Source organism: Mesoplodon bidens, assembly GCF_964165515.1.
Source record: "Mesoplodon bidens genome assembly, chromosome: 12".
NCBI lineage: Eukaryota > Metazoa > Chordata > Mammalia > Artiodactyla > Ziphiidae > Mesoplodon > Mesoplodon bidens.
The window spans coordinates 45976759-45999688 of NC_138168.1; the positions used below are offsets into that span (position 1 = coordinate 45976759).

A 22930-nucleotide genomic window follows, 5' to 3' on the forward strand; every position below is an offset into this window, starting at 1 on the left:
TACACTATTGGGGAACAGCCTTCAAAATTCATGTAATTTTTTAGCCTGACACCCAAATAAAAAAACAGTTAGTGTTCCTCCACCATCTCCTCCTTCCTCACCAAATGGATAAAACATAGAACCAGACAAATAAAATAAAATTATGGTATATCAAGTCAAAGAAATGTTATGTGCTTCATAATGATTATAAAGACTATGTCATAATGCAGAAAAATATTTATGTTAAAATGCTGGATAAAAATGGGATATATGTATGATTAAAGTTTATAATGGAGTTATGATATATCTAGAACTTACACAATTTAGTATTAAAACTCAGGCTAAAACAATAATCTTGTCTTTATTTGTAATTTGCCCTGTAGTTAACAATAAAACATTCATGGTGCTTCCTACCTGGCACCCGAGAGATCATCTGGCATAAGTCAACACTCAGTGCAGCAGCCCTCTGTAAGAGGTAACCCCAGGAATGCATCTGAATCTCATACCCTAGCAGAATATCAGGATCATACCTAAAGAAGGAATGAAAAAATTAAACAAGGACCACACATTTGAACCTTTAACCAGAAGAACTACTTCTTTATGATATAAATTACAAAATTAAAAGTCTATATTTTATAATGTTTCTCAGGTGGAAAAGGGTGATATAGTGGTGCCTATAGAATTTCTATAGAGCAAGGGGTGGGGTGGTTAGAGTTCTTAGTTCAAAGCTACTTTTGTAAAAGCAAAAGTAGTTTTTACTTAGATTATGTATTTACTTGATATGCCTTGGCAAAGAGGCTGCTAAAAATTGGGGTGGGAGGCAGGCATTACCAGTAAAGTGTATGAGTGAGGGTATAATTAAGATATAATGTGGGTAGGGGCAGGGTGAAGTATGAGGGCACGTGTGGATACTGTATTTTGAAAATGATCCCCCAGGTCATTATGTTGTCACTTCTCTACCCCTCTACCATCTACTGTCCTTAAACAGTTGTAATGCTGAGAAAGAAAATGAAAATTTCTTCCTTTTCCCTCTTAGTAAAGAGGGAAAGATAGTTTGATAAGTTTGTCCGTAATGATAAGTTTGTCCTCTAAACTTAAGAGGAAGGTGACTCAGTTTAATGGAAGAATTAAATATTAATAGGGGTGAGATTAATGTGGGGAAGCTAAACATCAGAAACTAGGTGAAAAATATGCTCACTGTGGTCACACAGTTGCACTGGTAGAACTGAACTGACAATCTGCATCCACCTTAGAAGGAGCTGCTTTGTGCTTCTTCTGAGGACTTCCACAGTGACCACCATAAAAAAATGTCTGATTATAGTACAAAGGAAAATAAGCATAAGGATTTACTTCAATGGGAAAATTGTGTGGGTAAGAGAAGAACTGATTACGGTCTTAGGTGGAGAACAAAAACTTCTGAGAGTGAAAACTACTGTAATGCTATCAAATTAGAAGTTCCAAATTACTCTGATTATTGTACCATTATTCATAAAAGCCAAAAAAGCAGAGTGAAAGATCACAAAAATTTATAAAGTTGGGTTTTACATAACTGCTTATAAAGTCACTCTGAATTATGGGATGTGCAGCCTGTCCATATTACATCACTTAACACTTTTAAGTTTCACCAATGTCTACAGTTATAGATTACCCCAGTTTACTAATGTAAGCAATATGTGGCTACTCTGCAAGTCTCTGGTAACAATGGATCGTGGGCAGACCAGATCTATTTTTAGAACTGGTTTGCTAATATTTTATCATACTTTCATAGCTAATTTCTTTAAATGGGTATTGAATGACATTAGTTTTTACTTAGATAACAAAAATAAGAATGTCACAAAACTGTCTCCTTACTTAAGTGGCTAATGTCAAAAGAACTAGGCTCAAACTTCTGCAATAATATTCTTTTCATTTTTCCTATTCCTTAAAGGCCCTATAAAATACATTCCCTAATGTAAATTTCAATATCTGGTGATCTGCTTGTGATCCATTGTTATACTACAGACTTTCAAACTTGTCAGGAGAAAAACATAACATATATACATGTACTTTCCTCTATATAAAAAGGACTGAAATTTCTGAGAAAACCACTTAATTTAATAAAAATGATTAATTTAATAAAACAGCCAAATGGATCTTTTCACCGACCTATAAAAGTGTTTTCTTGGTACAAAGTGCCACGTGGCTGGTAATTCTGGAACAAAGAGCAGGATTATAACACAAGAGAGCGGGGAGAAGCAAAAGAAAGCAAGGCAATGTGCAACAATGAGGCAAAGGCTCAGTCTCAGAGATCAGAGGTTAAAAGGGTAGATTAATTCTTAAAAAGGAAGTCCAGAAAAGTCCTAGGGCTTCAAGAAAAGAGAAGTCTCCCAACACCCTTCCTGCTCATTAGTCTTCTAAAATAACATCCAATATCTCAACACATCTTTGTTGATGGCAACTTCATCAACTCTTCCATTAAAGTTAAACTCTTCTCAGAGCAGTCAAAGATGATCTGCATGACAAGTGCATCTCCCTATAAAACTAACTATGCAATGTCTAAATTTGAGAAACTGGGGCAGAAGTGTTAAGTGACTCTAAGGATCGTCAGGGAAAGGAGACTTGAAGGATTCCCATACACACGTGAAAGAACCCATGCAGCTGACTGCATTAATACTAAGAATATTTAGAACAGGCATTACAATTTGGTCACAGTTAACCTTGATCTTAAGACTTTGGAAGATTCCTGGAGTACCTATCACATACATTTCTAAACATGGGTACAACATGAAGAAGATTCCAAATGATTACAGAGCCCTTCTGTTATAACTCTTACATAGTTCTTCCACCTTCTTCATCTGAATTTTTTTGATTCATGAAACATCTACTTATTATAACAATTATTATTCCAATCAGCTGCTTGCTCTGTTGTGGTAACTGACAGAGTGATTAAGTACACTTATTTTCTGATAATGTTTTGAAAGTATTTTTTTCTCAATTAACAAGTACCTATTTTATAAACTACTACTGCTCAGAGATGACCACTGAAAAAACAAAAAGCTACCCTTAATACTTCTCTTAATGGATTTATTAAATAGATTTTGTTCTTTTAGAAAAACTGTCATTTCAGTATTTTTCAGATCTATTATGTATATTTATTTTTTGACCTAGAGGCTGTTTAGTTTTACAAGACTCTCAAAGCTGATAAAACATCTTTTTCAAGTTCAAAGTCCCAAGGATTCCATATTTCTTCTATGAAAACATTCAGTGACAATAACAAAATCTTGGTGACTTGTTCTGCAATTTTTGTAAATTTTATTCACTCTACCAGGTTTCTAAAAGTTATAGAAAGAACAAGGTTGGGTAGATAGGATTAGTAGTGAAGAACAAAACTGTGCTTCTGATGAAGCATCAAAAAAGCAGTAGGGGCCTCCCTGGTGGCGCAGTGGTTGAGAGTCCGCCTGCCGATGCAGGGGATACGGGTTCGTGCCCCGGTCTGGGAGGGTCCCATATGCCGCGGAGCGGCTGGGCCCGTGAGCCATGGCCTCTGGGCCTGCGCGTCCAGAGCCTGTGCTCCGCAACGGGAGAGGCCACAACAGTGAGAGGCCCGCATACCGCAAAAAGAAAAAAAAAAAAAAAAAAAAAAAAAAAAAAGCAGTAAATCTGAAAATATTTGCTTACACAGAAAAAAGCTGCTTTACAATTAATATTTTAGATAACCCAATAACGTGTACAGATGAGAGGTGAGGGGGCTCTAACTAGGGGAGTGGCAATGGGCATGGGGAGGGGGAGGGGAGAAGGAATGATCTTGAAAGATAATTCTGAGGTTAAATGGATAGGATGTAATGCATGGATTAGAGAAGAAAAAAAGGTAGGACTCAAAACTTAAATTATTTAAGTTAGGGAGTCTGGGGAAATGTGAAATTAATAGTTCAAGGAGATACAGAAAGAGAAAAATGTTTGTGACAAGAAGATAATGGATTTGGTTTTACTTGTGTAATATCGCTTTGCACTATTTTATGTGTTTGCCACCTGAGCAGGTAAATATTAAGAACAGAAAAATAAAGACAATGAAACTCTTTGAAAATATGCATCTATATCTTATTCAGTCTTATATTCAGCACTTAAGAACTGTACCTTACACATAGAGTTAACATTTAAGTACTGACCAGGTTAAGAGTTTTATATGCTTTATCTCACTTAATTCTCGTATCTATTACCCCTTTTACAAATGAGGAAACCAAAGTTTAGAGAGATAAGTAACTTGCTCAAGACAAAAAGACAGAGCTGGCTGACTCCCAAGCCTACGCTCTTAGCAAAACCTGTGTAGAGTAGGTACTCAACAAATGAGGTGTAAGAAGGAAATAATCTTTTAGGGAGTTGTTTGGACTAATATATAAAGGACATTACAGAATTGAAATGTTGATATTTAAGCATTTTTCTTCTTTTTCTAATAGCCACATGATCTTTTGAGTAAGAACCAGAAGTTAGTTTTATTTTGTTTACTGCATTTTTCTTAACAACCAGTATAATTCATGTTATGGACATTTAAGAAAGTTACTACACTTGCAAATGATTGACAAGATTCTCAATGTTCACAGGTAATCCTATTGCTGGGAATAAACCTAACAAGGAGAAGACAAGCCTACAAAGCCCAGGGACATTACTGGATATGTGCTGGCCCATAAAATGGTATCTGCCTAAAACTCTTACATGTTCCTTTTGCTAAGCTGCTTGCAGTGGGGGCACTGAAAGTACCTGACATGTTGATATCTCTATGAGAAGATAAAAGTTAGGACTGACAATGGCAAGACTCAAATGGATGGGAATCCATCCAGTCACCAGTGTCATAAATAGTAAAAATACATTCCTCTTTTTTCCTCCCTAGAGTGGTGGGTAGCAGCATATCATTTTTTTTAATGCTTTGACATTTAATCTAATTTGTTTCACTGAAAACGTTTTCTGGTTTTCTAATTTTCAAAATGGTTTATATTAACCCATCTGGAATGCAATCAGATGTTGAGTCAGTAAAACATCACCTTGATCTTTTTTTTTTTTTTTTTTTTTTTGCGGTACGTGGGCCTCTCACTGTTGTGGCCTCTCCCGTTGTGGAGCACAGGCTCCGGACGTGCAGGCTCAGTGGCCATGGCTCACGGGCCCAGCCGCTCTGCGGCATGTGGGATCCTCCTGGACCGGGGCACGAACCGGTGTCCCCTGCATCGGCAGGCGGACTCCCAACCACTGCGCCACCAGGGAAGCCCCACCTTGATCCTTAATGCAGGATATCGTCTCAGTTTTATAGGAAAAAGTTCAACTACAAAAGCAGAACAGAAAGGCTTGAGTGTAACAACACGCTCAAGGACAGCTTTTATCCATACATCAGGATCCAAAGAGTATTTTCCAGCCTGCTTTAGGCAGTTAAAAACCTAAATCTAGCAATGGGCAATGGCTACTAGGAGTTATACTCTTGAGGAAATGCAAAAGAGCTCCACTTAATTGTTTAATTTTTAAATTAAAATGTTTTGGTTAAAAACTTTTTCATAAATTTTGACAAGATTCTACTATCAAGCATCAAAGCCAACTATCAAATGGTCAAAAGAGATTTTCAAGAAACTATGTGCACAAGAGTATGCACCAGATAGTCCTAAATTTATGAACAAATTACATTCCAAAGTTTTTTGGAAATACTGATTTGTTTAAAACTCAGAAAACCTTTTCTCAAAAAAAAAAAAGAAAAAGAAAAAGAAAAAAGGTACTGAAATGGTGGCTGGCTCCCAAGGTAGAAGACTATTTAATGAATAATACAATTTAACTTTAGTACAGTTCCCCATTATTTCATCACCATAGAAAAATGCTAAAATCCAACTGGGAAAGCTAGAGGCTAAGCTAATATTTCTCTTTCACTGGCCCCAAATCCTGAGAATAGAATACTCTTTTTCTTATCCCTAATCTGCTGGAAATGGTGATGGTGGTTGGAGGTGAGGGCAAAATCCTTTCCGGGCTAACTTTTCTTTCAAGGGCCATAGGAAGGGATTTGTTTCCTATTTTTTAAATTTTTTAACAAATTTTTTTTCTTTTTTATTTATTTATTTGTAGCTAAGTTGGGTCTTTGTTTCTGCACATGGGCTTCCTCTAGTTGCGGCGAGTGGAGGCTACTCTTCGTCGCAGTGCGTGGGCTTCTCCTTGCGGTGGCTTCTCGTTGCGGAGCACAAGATCTAGGTGTGTGGGCTTCAGTAGTTGTGGCACACGGGCTTTAGTAGTTGTGGCTTGCAGGTTCTAGAGCGCAGGCTCAGTAGTTGTGGCGCACAGGCTTAGTTGCTCCACAGCATCATGTGGGATCTTCCCAGACCAGGGCTTGACCCATGTCCCCTGCACTGGCAGGCGGATTCCTAACCACCACACCACCAGGGAAGCCCATCACTTCCTATTTTTAACTTTCACCTATATTAATCAACAGTAGCACAAAAGGACTCTGAACAAAAACTGGAAAAAAAAATCAGAAAATACAAAACAATACCTCTTTATTATATGTGCAATTTCTTGAAAAAGTGCCTTCTCATCAGCAGCATAGGTAACTTCTAGTCCTGTAATTCCAGATCTAATAAGTAATGGGGTCTGATATCTGATATCTAAAAATAAACAAAATATTTATTATATATAATTGTTTAAGTAATATTATCCCTTACTTTTGAGTAAGACTATGCAACTAAAATACTTTAAAATGAGACAGGATTCCCCAAAATAAATATATAATTAGCTCAGTTTCTTGAAAATTTTCTTAAAGGTTTTCTAGTACATCATGTAACTGAAAATTCAAATTTCATATTTTCAATTATTTTCCTGAAAAGTCTACATTCACAGAATTCCCCAGATAACGTGTCACCCAAAAAGAAATATTACTACTTTGTTTCTTCCTACAGGAAGAGGCTTGCTTAGTGGAGAATATTTTACTCTGGTATGCTGGAGAATGCTTATGAGCACCTCTCCAGGAAAAAAAAAAAAAAAAGCCCTGATTTGTACTGCTTGCCTATATCCAAGATGTGAAAACTTCCCACCATGGCTAATTTGAAACTACCAATGTGACATCAACTAGTTCAAAAAATTCATGAAAATTTAGCAATTGGCTTGTGAACTGGTACAAGCCAGCTCAAGCACATCACTGATTAAACTGCAAATTCCTGTACAGTTTTGTTATATGTTAAGACTTCCTCCTCAATTGACTGAATTCACATATTACTATTTAAAATTGCAGAGGAACACCTGTTATTTTATAAACTGCCTTACGTGGTATCCTATATGAAGAACCTCTGAACCAAAAGTGTATGTATTTAGGAAGAGATATCAACAAAATTAGAATATATCTTAAGTCTTTTATAAACCATTAACTTACAGTAGTAACTTAACTTCTTAAAGTAAAGAGAAACTCTGTATTAGCAGCAAAATACTTCAGCATGCATATATAAGGAAGGCTGTCCACCCAACCTAGAGATACACAATCATTTGACTTCAGTATTAACAATTAGTATTTTATATAATATTTAGATCAAATTAGATATGCTAATTGGAAATTTTATTAAGCTCGTTATATTGTATTGTTTCTGACTTCTAACAATAATTCAAAAATAATGAATTTAGGACAAAGCTATAGACAACACTTCCTACTCCCACCTCAGCAAACATTTTAGAGAGGAGTTCCTTATGCTTGCTTGGTTTAGATCATGAGCACAGAAACTGTGCCATTAAAAGGTTCATCCTTGTGTAGGTAGGTATAAAATTAATAAAAATGAACAATACCTTGACTAGAGACTGTCTTGTCTTTATCAATCACTATTACACCTGTGAGTTCTGTTTTGTCTGTATCCAGTAGTGGAGTGTCAGATGAGATGCAGTAGAACACAGCACAGATTGGGTCAAATTCAGGATCTGGTTCTAAGTCTCGTCTAGTTCGAGCATGTAATTCCACACTGATTAGAGTAAGATTTTGTATCTATAAAAGGAAATAAAAATCACGCTTTTAAACATTTTTCTTGAGACATGCCGAAAGAAGTATGTTTCACTAAGACTCTAAGGAAATACACGTGTAAAATTACAGAAAAAAATGGTTATAAAGGACACATTCACAATTTAACACTCCACAAATTAAAACTAGATTTTTACTTCTAAGATTAGGTTAAATCAGTTCACGTTTTTCTTTCAGAAAATCTGCTTATGCTGTAATTTCTTAATGACAACACACACTTAAAACTATCTGTCTAGAGTACATGCAGTGCCTCTCAATTTTCGCAATTTCTATTTGAGAAAGAGAATGACTAGTCCAGGTGGTCGTACATTCAAACCAAAGTCTGTTGATTTTACTTTTTACTTTCTACCCAGTTAATTAAATTATAGCTTTACCTATATTTTAAACTGAAAACACAGATATTTTTTAGTTTGAAACTCCTACCTGTTAATCCTCTGAGGGCTACTTAAATTTAGACTTTTGTATATAATAGGCAGATTTTTAATTAGTTTTTCCTGAAAAAAAAAATCATAAGAATTGTATGGTGTCAACTACACAATAGCCAGATTTTTGCCCATGCACATTTTCTCTTTGACATATAATGCAAAAAATGTAATATTTTGCTTTTTACACTTATTTTCCTATGCTAATAAAAACCCTTCTTAACTGTAATCCTTTGTTCTCTTTCTAAGACAGAGTAAGAATAAACTCTGGGTAAGAAAAACAAGATATATGTTGGATGATTAATGATTACAGCTAGAATTATAGCCATCATTGTACCAGTAATATACATATACCTGGCAATGAAAAATTAGTAGACTACTGGTAATTACTCAGATTATATAAATTTAATAAAGGATTTATATTTTGTATTTATCTTGCATGCCATCTGTTGAAGAAATGTAAATGCAAGGCTCTCCTTAGTGATGGGAGTAGAATTTGGTAGATATCTTTGGAGGACAACTTAGAAATATCTACCAAAATTTTAAAAGGACAGAACAAATTAGGGGTTACCAGTGGGAAGAGAGAAGGGGAGAAGGTCAAGATAGGGGCAGGGGATTAAGAGATAAAAAACACTATGTATAAAATAAATAAGTAGCAAGGATATTTTATACAGTACAGGGAAATACAGCCATTATTTTATAATAATTGTTTTTTTGTTGTGTTTTGTGGCACGTGGGCCTCTCACTGTTGTGGCCTCTCCCGTTGCGGAGACAGGCTCCGGACGCGCAGGCTCAGCGGCCATGGCTCACGGGCCTACCTGCTCCGTGGCATGTGGGATCTTCCTGGACTGGGGCACGAACCCATGTCCCCTGCATCGCCAGGTGGACTCTCAACCACTGCACCACCAGGGAAGCCCTATAATAACTTTAAATGGAGTATCATCTATAAAAATATTGAATCACTATGTTGTACACCTGAAACTAATATAGCATTGTAAATCAACTATACTTCAATTAAAAAAAAAAAGACATATCCTTTGATCTAGCATTTCTACTCTTGAGAATAGCCTGTAGATATATTCATATATGTAGCCAAAATTTCTGCACAAAGATGTTCACTAAAGATGATAATATTTTCAGTTTTTTATAAGTTAAAAAGACTAAAAACATAAATGTCTATCAGTTGGGAACTGGTTACATAAATTATGTGGCTTCCATAAAAACTACAGAATGGAAAACTCTGTAGCCTTTAAAATTTGCAAAAGAATGAGCCAGATCTACATGTCCTAAAATGGAAAGACCACCATAATACACTGATAAATGGAACGAGTGTAGTATGCTCCCATGTATGTTAAAAATGTTAAGTACATGCATAGAAAATGTCTGCAAAGAGACAAAAAACATAAACTGTTTATTGCTTTTGGGGAAGTGGATTACTTAGTCAGGTGGGAGAGAAGCTAACTTATCAATGGAAATCTTTTTGTCTTTTTTTTTTAACATCTTTATTGGAGTATAATTGCTTTACAATGGTGTGTTAGTTTCTGCTTTATAACAAAGTGAATCAGCTATACATATACATATAACCCCATATCTCCTCCCTCTTGCGTCTCCCTCCCATCCTCCCTTTCCCACCCCTCTAGGTGGTCACAAAGCACCGAGCTGATCTCCCTGTGCTATGCAGCTGCTTCCCACTAGCTATCTATCTATTTTACATTTGGTAGTGTATATATGTCCATGCCACCCTCTCACTTCGGCCCAGCTTACCCTTCCCCCTCCCCGTGTCCTCAAGTCCATTCTCTATGTCTGCGTCTTTATTCCTGTCCTGCCCCTAGGTTCTTCAGAACAATTTTTTCCTGTTTTTTTCTTTTTTAGATTCCTTATATATGTTAGCATACAGTATTTGTTTTTCTCTTTCTGACTTACTTCACTCTGTATGACAGACTCTAGGTCCATCCACCTCACTACAAATAACTCAATTTCGTTTCTTTTTATGGCTGAGTAATATTCCATTGTATATATGTGCCACATCTTCTTTATCCATTCATCTGTTGATAGACACTTAGGTTGCTTCCATGTCCTGGCTATTGTAAACAGAGCTGCAATGAACATTGTGGTAATCTTTTTGTCATGATGTGAAATTTTTGCACCATGTACATGTATGTTATAGTGCAAGCATTCATTAGTAACTTTGTTTGTTATTAAGTACTTTTTAAAATATAAGAACATTAATAATGCATGTATAAGGAATATGGAATAATAAAACAAATTTCCAAAAATCCACCACTTTCCTTAAGAAATAAATATTGCTGTTTCTATTTTTTAAAAAAACAAGTAATATTAAAAAAAATCAAACCAAGTAAAATGGGGAGCTAATGAAAAGAACTTTTACCTTTAAATATATACTCTTCAGGATTTATTCTTTTAAACAATAAGCATGTAGAAAAATGTGAAATGGAAAACCTCTCTCCAAACCCAAACAAAACAAAACAAAAAAACCCACTTTAATTAGAAAACAGTGAACACGTGGAAAGACTATGGAGAAGACTGAAGACAATTTCAGGTCAAAAAGAGTCTTGGAGGTTGACTTATTTATATACCAGGCCAAATTATACACTCAAATTTTGCCTTTTTATTCCTTGACATAAAATGCATTAGTGTTCGTAACGGCATTTTTTTCTAAGCCAACATATGGAATGAAGAGATGGAGAGAGAGATTTACTGAGTGTTATCAGTAAAGAGGTGGGTAAGCAAGGGACAAGGGGGGCAGAGTCAAGATGGCATAATAGGAGAACGTGGATTCACATCTCCTCAAAACTAGGGCACCTACCAGACACCAGTGGGGGACCATAGACACCCAGGGGATGGGAGGAACCCCCAGCGACTGGGTAGGACATGGGGCATGGGGGGAGTGAAGGGGGAGGAGAAATGGAGGTGGCCCAGGACTGCCGCCCCTGAGGGGCGGCTGGGGAGGGGAAAGGATCCCACGACCGAAGGGGGAAATTGGGGGATCACTGGAAGGGCAGAGGATCAAAAGGGAGCATGGCTAGGCTTCCCCTGCCCACATGGACCCACAGGAACCTGATGAGATCCCGGGCCTGATCCTCTGCCCACCTAGGTGCCCTCCAGCCGTGCGGGTCCTGAAGGAATGGGAGGGAGGAAAGGCGGAGCAAAAGTAAAGGCTGGACCTCTGGGACCGGCTGAGGGGTGGCTGGGGGAGGGAAGGAGTTTCTATACCCAGTGGGACCCACCCATGGTTAGGGGTCCAGCGGTGATGGGGGAGACCCTGGGGGAGACAGTGCAGGAGTGGTGTTGGGCTGTTGGGCTCCCGGGCCTAATCCTGTGCCCTCCGAGCCTCCCTCCTGCAGAGTAGAGCCCAAGCCCCACCCCTACACCCCCACCCAGGGCCCCACCTCTAACACTCAGAGACCCACCCCAAGCGCTGGGCCTAAACCCCACCCACACACCCTCACTCAGGGCCCTACCTCCAAACTCTGGAACTCCACCTCCAGAGGCCCTCCTTTCCACGTGCTGCCTCTCCCCGCTAAGGAGAGGCCCCACCCCACACTTGAACACCCCTGCCCCTCCAACCACCTAGGTCCTGCCCCACCCTAAACCTTGCCTCTGCCTAAGTCACACCCCCCATCTAAACTCCACCCACATAGCCAAGGCTTTTTTTTTCCTTTTCTTTTTTCCTCTTTTAGATTGGGGTTCTGTTTTCCTTTGTTGATTCAATGTTGATTCTTTAATATTTTTATTTTTCCTAATAAATATTTTATTTTTCTAATTTTATCTTATTCTTTATACTTTGTTATTGTTCTCTCCTTTTGGCTTGTTCTCCCCTCCTTTCTTTTTTCTGTTGTGGTTTTATTTTACCTTGTTGCAGTACTTTCAATTATAGTTTTATTTTTCATAATATATTTTCTATCTTTCTAATTTTATTTTTTTATTCTTTGATATTGTACTGCTCCTTTCTCTCTCTCTCTCTTTTTTAACCGTCCCAGGAAGCTTGTGAGATCTTGGTTCCCAGGCCGGAGGTTGGGCCCGAGTTACTGTGGTGGGAACTACAAGTCCAAACTGCTGGACTAACAGAGAACCTCAGGCCCCAGGGAATATCAATCAGAGTGAGGCCTCCCGGAGGTCCTCATCTCAGCACCAAAACCCAACTCTATCTAACTGCCTGCAAACTCCAGTGCTGGACGTCTCAGGTCAAACAACCAGTGAGACAGAAATACAGCACCACTCATGAAAAAAAAAAAAAAAAGCTACAAAAAAATACGTTACAGACGAAGGAGCAAGGTAAAACCCACAAGACCAAATACATGAAGACAAAATAGGCAAACTACCTGAAAAAGAATTCAAAGTAATGACAGTAAAGATGATCCAAAATCTCGAAAACAGAATGGAGAAAATACAAGAAACATTTCACAAGGATCTAGAAGAACTAAAGAGCAAACAAAGAGTGATGAGCAACACAATTACTGAAATTAAAAATACTGTAGAAGGAATCAACAGCAGAATAACTGAGGCAGAAGAATGGATAAGTGTCCTGAAAGATAAAATAGTGGAAATAACTACTGCAGAGCAGAATGCAGAAAAAACGATGAAAAGAATTGAGGACAATCTCAGAGACCTCTGGGACAACATTAAATGCACCAACATTCGAATTATAGGGGTCCCAGAAGAACAAGAGAAAAAGAAAGAGACAGAAAATATTCGAAGAGATTATAGTCGAAAACTTCCCTAACATGGGAAAGGAAATAGTCAAGTACAGGAAGCACAGAGAGTACCATACAGGATAAATCCAAAGAGAAACATGCCAAGACACATATTAATCAAACTATCAAAAATTAAATACAAAGAAAAATTATTAAAAGCAGAAAGGGAAAAGTAACAAATAACATACCAGGGACTCCCCATAAGGTTAATAGCTGATTTTTCAGCAGAAACACTGCAAGCCAGAAGGGAGTAGCAGGACATATTTAAAGTGATGAAAGGGAAAAACCTACAACCAACATTACTCTACCCAGCAAGGATCTCATTCAGATTCAATGGAGAAATTAAAACCTTTAAAGATAAAGCAAAAGTTAAGAGAATTCACCACCAGCTTTACAACAAATGCTAAAGGAACTTCTCTGGGCAGGAAACACAAGAGAAGGAAAAGACCTACAAAAACAAACTCAAAACAATTAAGAAAATGGTAATAGGAACATACATATCAATAATCACCTTAAATGTAAATGAATTAAATGCTACAACCAAAAGACATAGACTGGCTGACTGGATACAGAAACAAGACCTGTACATATGCTGTCTACAAGAGACCACTTCAGACCTAGGGACACATACAGACTGAAAGTGAGGGGATGGAAAAAGATATTCCATGCAAATGGAAATCAAAAGAAAGCTGGAGTAGCAATTCTCATATCAGACAAAATAGACTTTAAAATAAAGACTACTACAAGAGACAAAGAAGGACACTACGTAATGATCAAGGGATCAGTCCAAGAAGAAGATATAACAATTGTAAATACTTATGCACCCAACATAGGAGCACCTCAGTACACATGGCAAATGCTAACAGCCATAAAAGGGGAAATCAACAGTAACACCGTAATAGTAGGGGACTTTTAACACTCCACTTTCACCAACGGACAGATCATCCAAAATGAAAATGAATAAGGAAACACAAGCTTTAAATGACACATTAAGATGGACTTAACTGATATTTGCAGGACATTCCACCCAAAAACAACAGAATACACTTTCTTATCAAGTGCTCATGGAACATTCTCCAGGATAGACCATATCTTGGGTCACAAATCAAGCCTAGGTAAATTTAAGAAAACTGAAACTGTATCCAGTATCTTTTCTGACCACAATGCTATGAGACTAGATATCAATTACAGGAAAAAAACTGTAAAAAAAATACAAACACATGGAGGCTAAAGAATACACTACTAAATAACCAAGAGATCACTGAAGAGATCAAAGAGGAAATCAAAAAATACCTAGAAACAAATGACAATGAAAGCACAATGACCCAAAACCTATGGGATGAAGCAAAAGCAGTTCTAAGAGGGAAGTTTATAGCATACAATGCTACCTCAAGAAACAAGAAAAATCTCAAATAAACAATCTAAACTTACACCTAGAGTAATTAGAGAAAGAAGGACAAAAAACCCCCAAAGTTAGCAGAAGGAAAGAAATCACAAAGATCAGATCAGAAATAAGAAATAAATGAAAAAGAAATGAAGGAAACAACAGCAAAGAGCAATAAAACTAACAGCTGATTCTTTGAGAAGATAAACAAAGTTGATAAATCATTAGCCACACTCATCCAGAAAAAAAAGGAGAAGACTCAGATCAGTAGAATTAGAAATGAAAAAGGAGAGGTAACAAATTACACTGCAGAAATACAAAGGATCATGAGAGACTTCTACAAGCAACTATATGCCAATAAAATGGACAAACTGGAAGAAATGGACAAATTCGTAGAAAAGCACAACCTTCCGAGACTGAACTGGGAAGAAATAGAAAATATAAACAAATGACAAGCACTGAAATTGAAACTGTATGATTAAAAATCTTCCAACAAACAAAAGCCCAGGACCAGATGGCTTCACAGGCAAATTCTATCAAACATTTAGAGAAGAGCTAACACCCATCCTTCTCAAACTCTTCCAAAATATAGCAGAGGGAGGAACATTCCCAGGCCCATTCTACGAGGCCACCTTCACCCTGATACCAAAACCAGACAAAGATGTCACAGAAAAAGAAAACTATAGGCCAATATCTCTGATGAACATAGATGCAAAAATCCTCAACAAAATACTAGCAAACAGAATCCAACAGCACATTAAAAGGATCATACACCATGACCAACGGGGTTTATCCCAGGAATGAAGGATTCTTCAATATACGCAAATCAATCAATGTGATACACCATATTAACAAATTGAAGGAGAAAAACCATATGACCATCTCAATCGATGCAGAAAAAGCTTCTGACAAAATTCAACACCCATTTATGATAAAAACTCTCCAGAAAGTAGGCATAGAGGGAAACTACTGCAACATAATAAAGGCCATATATGACAAACCCACAGCCAACATCGTTCTCAATGGTGAAAAACTGAAACCATTTCCTCTAAGATCAGGAACAAGGCAAGGTTGCTCACTCTCATGACTATTATTCAACATAGATTTGGAAGTTTTAGCCACAGCAATCAGAGAAGAAAAAGAAATAAAAGGAATACAAATTGCAAAAGAAGTAAAGCTGTCACTGTTTGCAGATGGCATGATACTACACACAGAGAATCCTAAAGATGCTACCAGAAAACTACTAAAGCTAACCAATGAATTTGGTAGAACGGCGAGATACAAAATTAATGCACAGAAATCTCTTGCATTCCTATACACTAATGATGAAAAATCTGAAAGAGAAATTAAGGAAATACTCCCATTTACCACTGCAACAAAAAGAATAAAATACCTAGGAATAAACCTACCTAAGGAGACAAAAGACCTGTATGCAGAAAATTATAAGACACTGATGAGAGAAATTAAAGATGATACAAACAGATGGAGAGATATACTGTGTTCCTGGATTGGAAGAATCAACATTGTGAAAATGACTATATTATCCAAAGCAATCTACAGATTCAGTGCAATCTCTATCAAACTACCTAATGGCATTTTTCACAGAACTAGAACAAAAAATTTCACAATTTGTATGGAAACACAAAAGACACCAAATAGCCAAAGCAATCTTGAGAAAGAAAAATGGAGCTGGAGGAATTAGGCTCCAGGACTTCAGACTATACTACAAAGCTACAGTAATCAAGACATGTATGGTACTGGAACAAAAACAGAAATATAGATCAATGGATAAGGATAGCAAGCCCAGAGATAAACCCACACACATATGATCATCTGATCTTTGATAAAGAAGGCAAGAGTATACAATGGAGAAAAGACAGCCTCTTCAATAAGTGGTGCTGGAAAAACTGGACAGCTACATGTAAAAGAAGGCAATTAGAACACTCCCTAACACCATACACAAAAATAAACTCAAAATGGATTAAAGACCTAAATGTAAGGCCAGACACTATAAAACTCTTAGAGAAAAACACAGGCAGAACACTCTATCACATAAGTCACAGCAAGATCCTTTTTGACCCAGCTCCTAGAGAAATGGAAATAAAAATAAACAAATGGGACCTAATGAAACTAAAAACTTTTGCATAGCAAAGGAAACCATAAAAAAGACGAAAAGACAACCCTCACAATGGGAGAAAATATTTGCAAATGAAGCAACTGACAAAGGATTAATCTCCAAAGCATACAAGCAGCTTATGCAGCTCAATATCAAAGAAACAAACAACCCAATCCAAAAATGGGCAGAAGGCCTAAATAGACATTTCTCCAAAGAAGATATACAGACTGCCAACAAACACATGAAAGAACGCTCAACATCACTAACCATTAGAGAAATGCAAATCAGAACTACAGTGAGGTAGCACCACACAAGGTCAGAATGGCCATCATCAAAAATTCTACAAACAGGGCTTCCCTGGTGGCGCAGTCATCGGGAGTCCACCTGCTGATGCAGGGGGCGTGGGTTCGTGCCCCGGTCCGGGAGGATCCCACATGCCGTGGAGCGGCTGGGCCCGTGAGCCATGGCCGCTGGGCCTGCGCGTCCGGAGCTGTGCTCCGCGGCGGGAGGGGCCACAGCCGTGAGAGGCCCATGTACCGCAAAAAAAAAAAAAAAAAAAAAAAAATCTACAAACAATACATGCTGGAGAGGGTGTGGAGAAAAGGGAACCCTCTTGCACTGTTGGTGGGAACGTAAACTGATACAGCCACTATGGAGAACGGTATGGAGGTTCCTTAAAAAACTAAAAATAGGGCTTCCCTGGTGGCGCAGTGGTTGAGAGTCCGTTTTCCGATGCAGGGGACACGGGTTCGTGCCCCGGTCCAGGAAGATCCCACATGCCGTGGAGTGGCTGGGCCCATGAGCCATGGCCACTGAGCCTGTGCGTCCGGAGCCTGTGCTCCGCAACGGGAGAGGCCACAACAGTGAGAGGCCTGTGTACCACAAAAAACAAAAAACTAAAAAAACTAAAAATAGAACTACCATATGACCCAGCAATCCCACTATTGGGCATATACCTTGAGAAAACCATAATTCAAAAAGAGTCATGTATCACAATGTTCACTGCAGCACTATTTGCAACAGCCAGGACATGGAAGCAACCTAAGTGTCCATCGACAGATGAAAGGATAAAGAAGATGTGGCACATACATACAATGGAATATTACTCAGCCATAAAAAGAAACGAAACTGAGTCATTTGTAATGAGGTGGATGGACCTAGAGTCTGTCACACAGAGTGAAGTCAGAAAGAGAAAAATAAATACTGTATGCTTACACATATATATGGAATCAAAAAAAAATGGTTCTGAAGAACCAAGGAGCAGGACAGGAATAAAGACACAGACGTAGAGAATGGACTTCAGGACACAAGGAGGGGGAAGGGTAAGCTGGGGCGAAGTGAGAGAGTAACAAAGACATCTATAAACTACCAAATGTAAAATAGATAACTAGTGAGAAGCAGATGCATAGCACAGGGAGATCAGCTCCTGCTTTGCGACCACCTAGAGGGGTGGGATAAGGAGAGTGGGAGGGTAACACAAGAAGGAGGGGATATGGGGATATACGTATGCATATAGCTGATTCACTTTGTTATACAGCAGAAACTAACTCAACATTGTAAAGCAATTATACTCCAATAAAGACGTTGAAAAAAAAAAGGGCAACGATTGCAAATTTTCTCTTCTGAATTGAGTATTTATATGCAGAAGAGAGAGAGAGATTAGCCCAGGGTAATGGGAAACAGGAAAAAATGCTGTGAGCACAATTTTGTAGAAAACAGAATAGAGTATAGTAGATATTTTTTTGGTTCATTCCCTATTTGACCACCAGGTGGCTATTTGGAGTGTGCCTTGAGATGAAGGAAGCATGTGATGGGAAGCTACGAGCAATCTGCTGGATCCCCAAAGTGATTTTAACTTCAAGAAGGCCCAGGATTCTGAAACAGGGTTACACAGAATAAAATAACAGTACTGGAAGAAGAATACGTTTTTCAAATAGTAACAGAAAAACCAAATGTAACAAGTCTTTTTGTTAAGGTCTATCAAATTTGCTTTAATAAATATTTTTTAACAAAGTATTTTAAATTTCGAATTTTGGGTGTGTACTTGATAAGATAAATATTCCTGAGTTTGTTACTTAATTTATCTGGGCTTCAGGGGAGAGTACAAGGCCAGGTATAAAACAGGAACTAAAAACAAAAAACAAACAAAAAAAGGAACTAAATGAATGCTGTTGAATGAAAAAATGTACAAATAAACAATTAGAGAGTTAGACTATGTCCCAATCTAATTCTCAAAAGTACAATTCTTAGTTCAAATTTAGGGTAAAAATGAGGACAATATTTAAATTTTCCTCTTAGTCTACTCATCCAATTCTTAGAAGACAGAACTGACTTGAGACCAAAAAACCAACAAAACAATCAGATTCTCTGCTATAAGGGCAAAAACATAAAACAACTGTATAAACCAGCACTGACCAAAAGAAATATCATGAAAGTCACATACATAATTTTAAATTTTCTAGTTGTCACATTAAAAAAAGGTAAAAATAGGTTAAATTAATTTTAAAATATTTTCATTTAATCCAATACATCAAAAACTACCCTTTCAACATGTAATCAATATAAAAAATTACTGATAAGGTACTTTATATTCTATTTTCCTATTAAGTCTTTGAAAGCAGAATGCATTTTACATTTATAGCACATCTCAATGAGGTTGCAAAATTTTTAATGGAAACAAATTAGTTAAAATTAAACGAAATTTAAAATTCCATTCCTAGATGTATAAGCCCAATTAAAAATTCTCAATAGCCATGTAGCTAGTGGCTACCATACTGACAGGACAGGTATAAACAATTAAAATATATTCTAATTTTCACCTCATTGCCAGTCACATATGTTACTGTTGTGTTTTCTTTAATACACATAAATTTACAGTGAACCATTCATACATATTCTCCAGTGAGAATGTACATTTTTACAAGATAGCTTCCTAGTCTTTTGCATACAGTCTGTGCTGTGAAGGTAACTGGGTTATAAAGATTATGTGAACAAATGAACTGTAGCAAGCACTAATCCACTGAGCCAACCAAATAGAAAACACAAGTAGACATCACATTTGGGATGGGATATAATATAATCCCAGAGTAACATACAGAGTTTCCAATAGCTAAAAAACCTTTTCTAATTTTAGCTTCTTTTTAAATTTCAGGTATAAGCTTTGTGAAAATTGTGAGACCATAAAGCAGTCTCAATAACTGATGACTAGTTTTAAAGTTTCTGTTTTATATAAATATATAAAATAGAAAGGATAATAAGAACAAAATAAAGATTAACAGGTATAGAATTCAATGTATTCCTCTGTCAGTAAAAAATTTCTGTACTTGTACCATAGAATAAAATGTAAGAGTTAAAGTGCATGTGTCCTTACTGTTACCGTTTTACCTCATGTAAAGCTTTTGCCTCCTGTAAGTTTTGTATGCTGACTTTGAAACCATAAGTATTGTTTAAAGATGGTCCATCAATCTGGGAAGTGTCTTTCTTTGGAGTATTTACTGCTGCACATTGATTCTATTAAAAAAAACACAGAGCCAGAAAAAGATAAATGAGCAATTATTTCCTTTCTTTTGATTACTTATTTCTGCTTAGACAACATACTTTATGTACTTAGTAATACACGATAAACTAGCATCATCTCTTTAGATCCAAGAAGAAACTTAAGTATTTTATTAGCATTGTTTTTCAGGCTAGTAATTCAAGCTACCAGAACTGTATATATGAAGAAATATCTGATATAATCTGTAAGCCAACCATAAATTGATTTTTGAATTTACAAACCCAAAATATTGAAAATAATAGTCTTGTAGAGAGTTGACATTTTACCACATGGACATTTATCTTGAACTTTCTTGGAAGTATGACAAGCAAGCAAGCAAGCAATGTATTTGTGACTAGTTTGGCTAAAGTTTAAAGAAGATTTGAAATTGTGGGTTTTTATTTTACCCTAATACAACATGTATCTGAAAGATAAACTAAAGCATAAATAATTTTCAAGGGGTTAGAAAGAATAGAATCTATTTTTTTAATATTTTTTTCTGATTTCCACATCCATTAACAAGTTTCCCCAAAGTGTTGATTTATGTTCACAATACACTCGTACTTATTTTTAATATATATGACTTGTAATTCAATAATACTGATTTAAAAATGAAAGTTTTAAAAAGCATTTATAATCTCAAAATAAAAATACTAAAATATATTTTATGTAGTTAATGATATTTATGAGAGGTGACCGATACAGAAGTGATCACTATCATATATTTCTAAGGATACATGTCTAATGTATACTTTTTTCACATAACCATATATTTCTAGGTTAAGTATTACCACAATTTTTAGTATTTGAATAAAGACATTTATGATTTTTCAGAGTTTCAGTAGTAAATAATGTTGCTTTCCTTTGCTACTTAGTAAAATGAACTGAAAAATCAATGTTATATTTGAGAAAAAAGTAATAAACCAAGAAAAAGGATATATTTTTGGTGGGATCAAAAATCACTTACTTGAGCTCTGCTGTCATTGGATTGTTCTGATTTTGCCAGTAATCAGTTAATGTATTTGTATCCTCATAATCCACATTTTGGCTATCATATTCACTTTCTCTGTAATATTTGTATTTACATATAAGAATCTTTTAGATCCCAACAACAAAAAAAAACTTTAAAAAAATTAGGCAATTTCTTGTTGTCTCAAAGATATGTAAATAAAATGATGCAAAAATATAATAAAATTATTAAAAAATTGAGACACAAAGTTATCAATTATCTAACTGAAATCTAAGAATAAGAATGGATCTTATCCACTGATCTTTAAATATGTTTAGCATAGTTACCTTTGCTTGTGTTAAGAGTACTCTTCTAAAAGCGTCAGTGTTACTTCCTTTCTTATGACTCAATTTCTGGGTTTTTGGTTCTGTAGAAAGAAATTTTATATTTAACACACATCAAAATTGCCTGCTTCTGTGGGGTTTGTTTTCTTGTTGTTGTTGTTGTTTTTCCAAACTCTTAGGTACCATTCATGAGTATTGTCCTATAAATTCCTCCCAAAGACCTCATAATTTAAAAATGAAACTAATTCAAACCTGGGTTCCCCATACTAACTCTTAAAATTTGTATTATTAAATAATAACATTTAGATTTTAATTACTGATTTTTATACCTAAGTTATTCTCCTAGGGAATCACTTAATCCATTTATTCACTGATTTATCAAGTATTTATGATGATGAGGAAAAGACAGTATCTACCCTTGTGGGGTCTAGAGAGAAAATCAGACATTCATCAAATATCAATACACACAGAAAAATAAAATTATAACTGGGGTAAGTACAACAAAGGGGAATATAATTGGGAATTTTTAGCCAGGGAGATTAGGAAGGTTTTTTTTGAGCTAAAATCATAAGAAAGAGTAGGAATTAACTAGGAACAGAGTGTGGATTTTCCCTGATTACTGAGCAAAAAAACCTGGAGATTGGTAAGGGTGAATAGAAAGCTAGGGTAGAAGCCCAGGTGAGAGATGAGGGCTTGGTAGGGGCAGAGACAGAGGTAGAGAGATCTGGGTAATTTAGGAAACAAAGAAGTGTGGAAACCACAGGATGGGCAGTGAGGCAATCAGGTATTATAAATAAATCCCTTGTTTCTGACCTGGGTAACTCAGTGACAGAGAAATGGTGGTACTATTCATTGAAATAAGGAAAAATGAAAGAGGACCAATGGTTTTCAATGTGCGGGCATGTATGTGTGTGCATAAAGTGTGCTATGTGGTTGGTGGTGAATGAATGCAGTGAGATCACAAATTAAGTTTAAAAAATACTGACCTTGTGGTGGCTTTGAGCATTCAAGTAGAAATGCCAAAGGCAGCTGGATATAGTGTTCTGGAGCTTAAAAGAGGGTTCTGAACTGGAAATTTAAATTTGTGTTATCTATAGTAATCCTGTGGGCAGGAATTAGGTCATTGAGGGAGAGAACATAGAGAGAGAAAGCTTAAGGCTAAGCCTTAATAAACTCCAACATTCAGATAATAACTGAGAATGTGAGATCAGCTTCAAAGGAGAGCAAGTAGAAGAAACAGAGGAGCAGGGGAAAAGCTAAGGGGAGAAGCAGCTCAAAGAAGACAGGTGTGGTCGGCAGGACAATGGCTGCTTAGAGGGCATGTGATAGGAAGACTGAAAAACATCCATTAGCTTTAGCTACCTGGAGGTTATAAAGAATCTTAACAAGAGCCATACTGGTGGGATGATGGGGGCACAATCCAGTTTGGAGTGGGTTAAGAAGTGAGTAGAAGGTAAAGAAATAGAGTTGTCAAATTGGAGAAATCTTTT

General features: G+C 36.6%; 1 protein-coding gene across 7 annotated transcripts in view; it reads right to left on the reverse strand.

The window, feature by feature from the left end:
- The window catches only part of REV3L (REV3 like, DNA directed polymerase zeta catalytic subunit), a 247878-nt gene that overhangs the window by 52006 nt on the left and 172942 nt on the right, over positions 1-22930 (reverse strand). For all 7 annotated transcript variants that reach the window (XM_081251232.1, XM_081251233.1, XM_081251234.1 and 4 more), the window contains 5 exons: positions 21444-21523; positions 19997-20122; positions 7750-7942; positions 6473-6584; positions 394-509 (listed from right to left, as the gene is read on the reverse strand). In XM_081251232.1, coding sequence (XP_081107358.1) covers positions 394-509; positions 6473-6584; positions 7750-7942; positions 19997-20122; positions 21444-21523 — 627 coding nt within the window. The remainder of the gene's footprint in view (positions 1-393; positions 510-6472; positions 6585-7749; positions 7943-19996; positions 20123-21443; positions 21524-22930) is intronic.